General features: G+C 48.1%; 1 protein-coding gene across 2 annotated transcripts; it reads left to right on the forward strand.

Annotated features, from left to right (window-relative positions):
- Positions 1–2159: 2159 nt before the first annotated feature.
- Positions 2160–8215, forward strand: Klf17 (KLF transcription factor 17). Of its 2 annotated transcripts, XM_048450461.3 has the most exons (4): positions 2160–2282; positions 3695–3867; positions 4219–5056; positions 5590–8215. In XM_048450461.3, the coding sequence occupies exons 3-4, from the start codon at positions 4240–4242 to the stop codon at positions 5850–5852; spliced, it is 1080 nt and encodes a 359-aa protein (XP_048306418.3). In that variant the 5' UTR covers positions 2160–2282; positions 3695–3867; positions 4219–4239; the 3' UTR covers positions 5853–8215. The 2 variants fall into 2 exon arrangements, with proteins under 2 accessions (XP_048306418.3, XP_048306417.3); XM_048450460.3 differs by lacking the exon at positions 3695–3867 and having other exon boundaries at positions 2168–2282.
- The last annotated feature ends 1079 nt before the right edge of the window (positions 8216–9294 follow it).

Raw genomic sequence — 9294 nt, forward strand, 5'->3', positions numbered from 1 at the left:
TTAATCCCAGCACTCGGGGGTCAGAGGCAGGCAGATCTCTGTGAGTTCGAGGCCGGTTTGGTCTACAGAGTAGAGTTCCAGAACAGCCAAAGCTGTACAGAGAAACCCTGTCTCATTAAAACAAACAAAACAAAGCAACAGGGTGGGTAACGGTGGCTCACGCCTTTAATCCCAGCACTTGGAAGCAGGCAGATCTTCAATTCAAGGCCAGCCTGTACTATAGAGCAAGCTCCAGAACAGCCAGAGCTACACAGAGAAACCCTAACTCAAAAAAACACAAAAAATAAAAAACTCCAGCTACAATAACAAGCAAACAAACAAACACAAACCTGAACAGGGCTTGTAAGGAAAACTTGGCTTTAAATTTCCTGTCTGCTTATTGGGTCATCTCATTGATTATCCTTCAACCCAGTCTTGGGTGTGTCCTGAGCCCTCTCCCTCCATGTTCGAATCCCCTGTGATCTCTTATCCTTGAGGCGTCAGACCTTTCTTTTCTTTCTTTTCTTTTCTTTTTTTCTTTTCGAGACAGGGTTTCTCTGTAGCTTTTGAGCCTGTCCTGGAACTAGCTCTTGTAGTCCAGGCTGGCCTCGAACTCACAGAGATTCACCTGCCTCTGCCTCTCAAGTGCTGGGATTAAAGGCGTGTGCCACCACCACCCGGCTGAAATCTACCTTTCCACCCAGATCTGCTTTCTAGGCTTCTAACCAAACCACCCTCATCTGGAATCCTCAACTGGATGCTGCATAGACAATCTTAGAACATCCTGTCCCTATAGAGAGCTGCCTTTCTGTTAGCATTCCCGACAAAGGGAAAGGTATCAGTTACCTTCCAGGGACTCAGGGAAATGCTTGTTCCCACCATCAACCCAGTGAAGCACTAACTGGTTCAGCTGTTATATTAGAATGTCTCATACTGACCAAGAGCACTCACACGCGCACACACACCACACTCCCATACACCCCTTTTTGTTTTGATCCAATCTGTCATAGGACTGGTGGAAAGAGCTAAATTCTATGCTGTAGCTTGCTTGGGTTTGCTTGTTTTTGGAGGGACAGAGTCTTACTGTGTAGCCCAGACTGCCCCCACACTCAGTATCCTCCTGTCTTTGCCTCACAAACACTGGGTTTACAGGTGTGTACCACTATGCCAGATTCAAAAGTCTATTACTAACTTATTTTATTTTTCAGACAGAGTCTCAAAGTTGTAGCCCTCGCCATTCAGGAACTCAATATTTAGACCAGGATAGCCTTGAACTCAGAGATTGGTCTGCTTAATTTATTTCTCCTTAAAAATTATTTTTACATTTATTTTTATGCTTGAGTGCTTTGCCTGCATATATGTATGTGTACCACGTTCATGCCCAGTATCCTAGGAAATCGGAAGAGGGCATCTGATCTCCTGGAATGGAGTTACAGAGAATCAGAGTCCACACACAGTGTATGGGCAATTGTGGAATGCCCAAATTGCATGCTGGGACACCTTAGCTTCAATTCGCTTAGAGAAAAGACAGAGGTGCCCAGCCTCAGCAAGAACCACCTGTCACGCCCTATAAAAGCTTACTGTTTTGATCTGGAGGCACGGTGGTGTCCCTCCTGTTAACAGAGGCTGTTACTTGCCCTGCCTCTGCCACCAAGCTTCTTCTCTTTCTCCACTCTGAGGTCTCGGATCGCGGTTTCCCTACCACTCCTTTGGGTCAGACTGTAGGTTGGAGGATGTAGGTGTGGAAGGGCGGACATAATGTCTTTAAAAAGTGGTAGAGCCAGGCGGTGGTGGCGCATGCCTTTAATCCCAGTACTTGGGAGGCAGAGTCAGGTGAATCTCTGTGAGTTCGAGTCCAGCCTGGTCTACAAGAGCTAGTTCCACGACAGGCTCCAAAGCTACAGAGAAACCCTCACTCGAAAAGCCAAACAAACAAACAAACAAACAAAACAAAACAAAAAACAAAAAAAACCCCACAAAACCAAAGATGGGGGGGGATGAGTAAAGGTCAAAGGTTTCCCTGTCAGGGATCCCGCCCCTCTTGCAGGCATCAGGCCTGCTAAGGAGTTGTGTGATTGGCTGAGCGCTGAGTGGGAGGGTCCTGAGTGGGTGTGGCCTTGGCTCCGCCCAGCCCTGGAGGCTTTTAGAAGGTCCACGGGCAGCTGGGATTGTGGCGTAGTGTTAGGACACTTCCCTGTGACGGCACTGCACCAGTCTTGTTAGGCTCACCTCTGGTCCAAAGTTGCGCCCAGGCCGACATGGAGCAGGAAGATGAGTGGCAGGCTGCGCAGCAGCCTCCCAAGGTGAGTCTGTGGTCTACCCTAGGGTGTTGCAGGGTGGTGGTGGAGAACGGAATGAAGGTTGGAATGAAGAGGGCCGAAGCAAAAAGGAGGCTTGTTTAGTCATTAAAGTATGTTTTCAATCAAGCATTAGAGCCTGTTTTGGGTGGTGAAGGCGGGAGGGTTCGATTCAGCTCTGTGAGGAGGGATTTGTGTACTGCAGAAGGGTGGGGAGGAAAACCATTTATTGGAGCAATTTGTCAGACTCCGTTGATTATGGCCTGAGTTAGTTTTTTTTTGGGGGGGGGGGCGACTCAAAGATGGGTTCTCTGTATCCTTGACTGTTTGGAAATTCACTCTGTAGACCAGGCTGGCCTTTAATTCAGAGATCCGTCTGCTTCAGCCTCCCAAGTGCTGAGATTAAAGGCGTGGGCCACCACCACTTGCCTTACTATCCTGGAACTCACTATGTAGACAGAGATCCGCCTGCCTCTGCCACCTATGTGTCAACACATCCAGCTCACCAATTTCTTTTGTGTCTAATCTGTAACTATTTTCTTTGTGGTTCTCATGGAAATTGGTGTCAACCCAGATTCCGTGTAACTTCCATATATAGTTTGTATATAGATTTATACAACCTAAATTTCAGGTTTGTTATTTTTATATTTCTAATCTAGATCTCAGTTTTTGTGCCAACAATGGAATTCTTTTAAAATTTCTAATGTAACACTGGTGACTAATAGCCACATTAGCATTCTGAAGTCCTGAAGGCCCTAATCTAGCAATTTGCAGTTTAATTTTAAATGTATTGAGTCGCCAGACGGTGGTGTGGTGCACGCCATTAATCCCAGCACTCAGGATGCAGAGGCAGGTGGATCTCTGAGTTTGAAGTCAGTCTGGTCTACAAGAGCTAGTTCCGGGACAGGTTCCAAAACTACAGAGAAGCTGAAAGGAAAAGAAAGAAAGAAAGAAAGGAAGGAAGGAAGGAAGGAAGGAAGGGAAGAAGGAAGGAAGGAAGAACCAAAATCAAAACCAAAAACTTCACACGCATAAAAATGACTAATTCTGTGCACCATTAATAAAACAGTGCTTAACAATTAGACACAGCCAGTATTTGCTGAGTTATAAAGGTCTGGGATAGCTTAGCAGGTAAAGGTGCGCGCTGCCAAGTCTGATCCGGGTTCAATTTCTGGAACCCACATGCAGGAAGAAAGGTTTTCTATATATAGTTTTTAGGTTTGTTTGTTTGTTTTTTTGAGACAAAGTTTCTCTGTAGCTTTGGAGCCTGTCCTGGAACTAGCTCTTGTAGACCAGACTAGCCTCGAACCTACAGTGATGCGCCTGCTTCTGCCTCCCGAGTGCTGGGATTAAAGGCATGCGCCACCACCGCCTGGCCCAGTTGGTAGAATTTTGTATGTGTATCATTGGGATTCTAGATGCCTTTGTTACTGAGCCTGACTTTCCACGGGATCTGTGGATTGGAATTCAGTTCGTGCCAAAGCTTTATTCACTGAAGCACCTTTCCCAGCTCAGTTCTTAATCTTGTACCCATTCTGGAGTGAAGAGCTGAGAACTGACCCTTTCCGTCCCTGTTGTCACTGGAGATTCGGTAAGCTCCATAACCAGACAAAATTCCAATAAAATGATGAGCTCTCTCAGGTGGAACTCCACCCCAGAGATTCAAATAGCATGAGGGCCACATCATCAAAACCAGATAGGTCCCTTAATGAGTATAGCATTTGTAAGTCCAGTGTAGCAGCTCATGTCTAAACTTAGGACTTAGCAATAGACTGAGGCAGGGGGATTGCTAGAAATAGGTTGCACAGCGAGTTCCAGCCAGCCTGAGGCGGACATAAGCCATGGTCCGTTCATGCCTGCTGCCCAGGGGTGTGGAGGAGAGGTGTGTGGAGCTGAGGAGCAGAGCAAAGCGGACTTTGGTTCACTTGACTCTTTCTTACAGGATAATGAGAGGCCGACACCAATGCTGCATCTATCAGTGCCTTCTGGGAACGGTGGAGTCCATCAGCCACCCACTCCACCCGCCACTCAACATGTATCCAATATGTCAAGGCCGTATATGTTATCCGCTGAGGAATCCGGGCAGAGTGAGGGTGAAGGGGGGTCACAGGTCATTCTGTCCCTACCTGAGCGTGGTGTGAGGTACTCCTCCCCACTGCCTCCTACACCTTCCCAGATGTATCATCAGCCACCGTCTATCCACCAACCTGCCAGAATGATTGACACGGGATCCCACATGATGTCCTTAGGTAGTCCAGGTACTCTGATGGGCGTGAACATAGCCTTCAGTGAGAATCTGATGCCTCACAGTGGCCTGCCAGGCTCAGCTTCCCGCAGCATCCCAGTCATGGCCCACAGCAGCGCCTCACCGATGTCTTATCCTGTCCCCTCAACAGTACCTGCTCCCACGGGCTCTTTAAATAATGGAATATTGTTGGTCCAAGGCATGGCTCCCAGTGGGGCCTGTGCCATGCCTCCCTCGATGGATCGGATGCTGCACTTAAATCCCTACAATCTTGGGATGCCCCCAGGTAGGCTTCAGCCATTGCTGACTTTAGATTCCCAGGACTCGCTTGTGACACAGTCAAATTCCCAGGAAGGACCTTTCGTGTCTGAGCAGTCCACACCTAGTCCGCAGGGTTCAGAGAGCCCCAGTGCTTCAGGAGAGGCATCTGGGAGGCCGCCTCTAGCTTCAAGGCCTTTTGTCTGCCCCTATGAAAACTGCGGGAAAGCGTACACCAAACGCTCTCACCTCATGAGTCATCAGCGTAAACACACGGGTGAGTGAGGTGTTGGGTGGAGACAGGGATGCAGCGATCTTTGCTTGTTCGAAAATTTTTTGATTTATTATGTGAACGAGTGTTTTGGCCTTCATGAATGTCTGTAAACTGTGCGTACCTGGCCCCTCCGATGGAGGCCAGAAGAAACTTGGATCCCTCAGAACTAGAGTTAAACAGATGGTTGTGAGCCACCGTGTAGGTGCTGGGAATTGAACCTGGGTCCTGCAAGAGCAACAAATGCAACAACTGAGCCAATTAATTGTCTGACCCATCTATTTTTTTTCTTTTTTTGATTTATGCAGGACCATTGATTTATGATTGCTTGGGATTGGCCCTTTCTCTTCCAAGCTTGGAATCGAGCCCTTTGGGTCCCACTAGCTCACCATTCATTCCATCTGGTGGTCCCGCCTCCCACTGGCTCCTTTGTCTTCCCTTTTGATGTCTCTACTTTAAGTCCTCTTGCCTCAGAACTAGATCTCTTCCTTCCCGCTGGCTTGTTCTGCTCCGTTGAACTCTCCCTCACCCCTCCCCAGGTGAGAAGCCCTATGTGTGTGACTGGGAAGGCTGCACGTGGTCTTTCTTCCGCTCTGATGAGCTTCGGCGACACAGACGGATCCACACCAGAGACCGACCACACAAATGCGCCGAGTGTGGCCGGCAGTTCATGAGATCCGACCATCTCAAGCAACACCAAAAAACTCATCAGCGCATGCCAGACTTCCCGACACCTCAGGCCAACAGCAAACAGACGGACGGACAGATCAGTGGTCCTCTTGCTCCTGGTCAGGGGCTTTAGCTCCTTTTCCTGGATTCTTTAAACCAAGACCCTGCTGCCTGAGACTGGGTCATCTCTGGGGTAGGTGAAAGTTCAGAGGGAGACAGGAAGTGGTGGGGAGGCTCACATGACGCTCTTGACACCATCATGGATTCCTCAAAATCTGGTGCCTCTCAGGAATTAGTGACTTCTGCCATTTAGCCAGATGAGAAGATGGAGCCATGGACTGGACTTAATTAGAAAACTTCTCCTGTCAGTCAACAGCGGGGAACACTCTCATGCCTGCCTGTTCCGTGAAACCATGTTCTCTCCCTGGATCTTCCACAGTGTCCAGGGCCAGACCATGGGAAAGACATCTTAGTGTTAGAAGGTACTGAAACCATTCCATGCACTGCATCAGGCTCCCTCTGGCTTCACCATCCATATGCCCAGAGTTTCTCCTCCCAGGTCTCGACTGGAATATTCCACTACAGGACATGATATCTGGCATTCCATGGGGCCAGGGCCACCAAAATCAAGCCAAAATCAGTCTCAAGGACACTGATAGTCATGGGGGAAACTCCAGGAAAGAGGAGATTTGAGAGAGACAGGTAGTGATTCTCTCTACCCCACGAACTGTTGCAAGTATTGCTTGTCCCCAACAGCAGTCTGGGGAGACCTCCCAAGCAGCCTGCAGACACACCCTTCAAGGTTGGCCAGGAAGCAGTGTCCACCCTGGAAATGTGCTGCAAAGGACACTATCCATCCCCTCCGTTCCACTTGCTTTCCCTCCTATACCTTGGTGTTGAATGTCCCCAATAAACGCAGTGTTTGTGCTGTTTATAAATTGGAGTGGGGAATGGGAGGGCTCAGGACAGATCCCACCATAACGTCCTCTCTACCTGGCCCAGGTATCAGGTTGCAGGTTTTCATTTATGTGTTTTTTAAAACGTGTATTTATTGTGTGCTCTCGTGGAGGTCAGAGACAACTTTGGGGAACCAGTGATCTTCTAGCGTGTATGGCCCTGGGATTGAATTCAGTTTTCAGTCTTGGCAGCAAGCACCTTTCTTGTTGGCCTTTGTTTGGTTTTGCTTTTGAGAAAGGGTTTCACTGTGGTGCCCAGGCTGAGTTGCAGGTGTGAGCACCCACCCAGTTTCAGGCTGCCTCTGCTCCCCTCCCCTCTGGTTCTGAGGGATAATAAGTGTTCTGGTAGCTCACCCTGGCTCTTTTCTGAATTCAGTCGGCCATTTTACTGAGTATTAAGCTAACAGAAAGGAGCTAGGCCTTAAGTTATCCTCCTTGTAGGAGCTCAATAACGGCTCCTATAATAACCCAGAACCCCAGATATCTTTGCCCCCAAAGTGGGTTTCTTCCCTAAGAGCTGGCACCTTCCAAGAACTGGCACCTTCCAAGAGCTGGTACCTTCCATGTGTTTTTGATAGACCCAGACCAGTCCTATGCCAGGTGACTCCATCTTACACTTAAGGGACCATGTTGGGCTCACTAATTCTCAAGCCTCTACAACACAACACATGGGTGTGGGCACAGCTGAAGGATGTACCAGGAAGAACAGGCCTCAGTGAGCCAGACCTTAACCACAGAGACTTAGCCATGCCTCATTCCCAGACACCCTTGGTTGAGCGTCCTGAGCACTGAAGAGTTAGGCACAGTCACCCTGACTGTTAAGGAGCACCAAAGGCCAGAACTGGCCTCTGCCTGTGGATGTCGGAAGCTGCTGTTAGAAGTGGATGTGTTAGCCTGGAGTGGTGGTACGTGCCTGGAAACCCAGCACTCAGGAGATGGAAGCAGATTAAGAGCATGAAATGATTGAAGGTGACAGGTGAGAAACAGATTAATTCCCTATTGTGATGTCTACCATAGAGGAAAGTTGTCCTTTAACTTTGACAGTTTTGCCTGTGTGTGTACCACAGTGCATGAACGGAGGTAGGTGACAGCTCACTGGAGTTTCCCTCCTATCCTGGAGGTGCCAGGGGTCGAACTCAGGTCTTCAGGCTTGGCGGCAAGCACTGAGCCATGTTGCAGGCGCATATATGGAATTGTGGGAGCAGGTCTTATGTAGCCCCAAGCTGGATCTGAACTATGTCACCAAGAATAATTTATTCTTTCTCCAAGTGCCAGGATTACAGGTGTGTGCCAACGACACGGGTGTGGTGCTTGGGAGAGACCAGGCCTTCAGGAATGCTAGCCAAGCACATGATACCAAACTGTACCTGCAGTGGAAAGCCTGTATCTATGATGCAATTTAAAGAATACATATTTGCCCTTTTAGTCACTTGAGTCAAAGAATTCGTTTATGTACAGTCTTCTTTTATCCTCCAGAGATGTAGCCACCCTTGGATCTTGGTAAAGCTGGTGGTGTTGTCTTGATCCATCGCTAAGCAATACAGTGATTGGTTTTGTATGGTTTTACTGTTTTTACTCTGTCTGAGGTTCAATAAATTTTAATATGAAGATTTCTTGTCTTAAAGTTTGGGAATTTTTTGACTGAATTATTTTGTCAAACCTCCCCACCCCCATACCCTATCCTCCCCCCACCCCATGAGCTGAATGAGAACGGCCCCCCCCACAGGCTTGTGAGTTTGAATGTTTGGTACTCAGCTGGTGGAACTCTTGGAATGACTAGGAGGTGTAGCCTCGCGAGAGATGTGTGTGTCACTCGGCTGGGCATTGAGGGGTCATAAGTTCACACCATTCCCAGTGTGCTCCCTCTCCTGCTCCTGTGGATGTGAACTCTCTGGAAATGTGAGCTTCCAAATTAAATACTTTGTTTTATAAGTTGCCTTGGTCACGGTGTTTTTATCACAGTAATGGTAAGGCAATATCATATTTGGAGCAGGATAGGTGGCCCATCCTGTAATCACAGCTCTTGAGGAAGTGAAGGCAGGAAGATCGGATGTCCAAGGTCATCTTTGGTTATAAATTTGAAGCCAGCCTGAGCTATGAGAGACCCTGACTTGAGCAGGAGGAGACACAGGCTCTTTTTTTTTTTTTTTTGGTTTTTTGAGACAGTGTTTCTCTTAGCTTTTGTGTTTCTTGTAGACCAGGCTGGCCTGGAACTCACAGAGATCCATACGCCTGCCTCTGCCTCCCCAGTGCTGGGATTAAAGGTGTGCACCACCACCCGGCTCATCTTTGTTTTGAGTCAGGGTCCCATAATGTAGTACTAGATGGAACTCACTATGTAGGCTTGGCTCACTGCCAACTCTCAGAGACTTGCCTGCCTCTGCCTCCCAAGTGCTGGGATTAAAGGTGTGTACCACCACACCTGGTTTACTTTAATCTTTTGTGGATAGACCCAGAGTGAGCTTTTTGTACTTTTTTTTTTTTTTTACTTTAAACTTTTTGAGACAAAGTCTCATGTATCTCAGACTGGCCTCTAACTTCTAACTTACTATGCAATAAAGGGTGGCCTTGAACTTCTGATTCTTTGCCTCTACCACCTAGCTACTGGGACTATATACA

This window comes from Myodes glareolus, chromosome 3 (assembly GCF_982192425.1).
Source record: "Myodes glareolus chromosome 3, mMyoGla1.1, whole genome shotgun sequence".
In the NCBI taxonomy this organism is placed as follows: Eukaryota; Metazoa; Chordata; class Mammalia; order Rodentia; family Cricetidae; genus Myodes; species Myodes glareolus.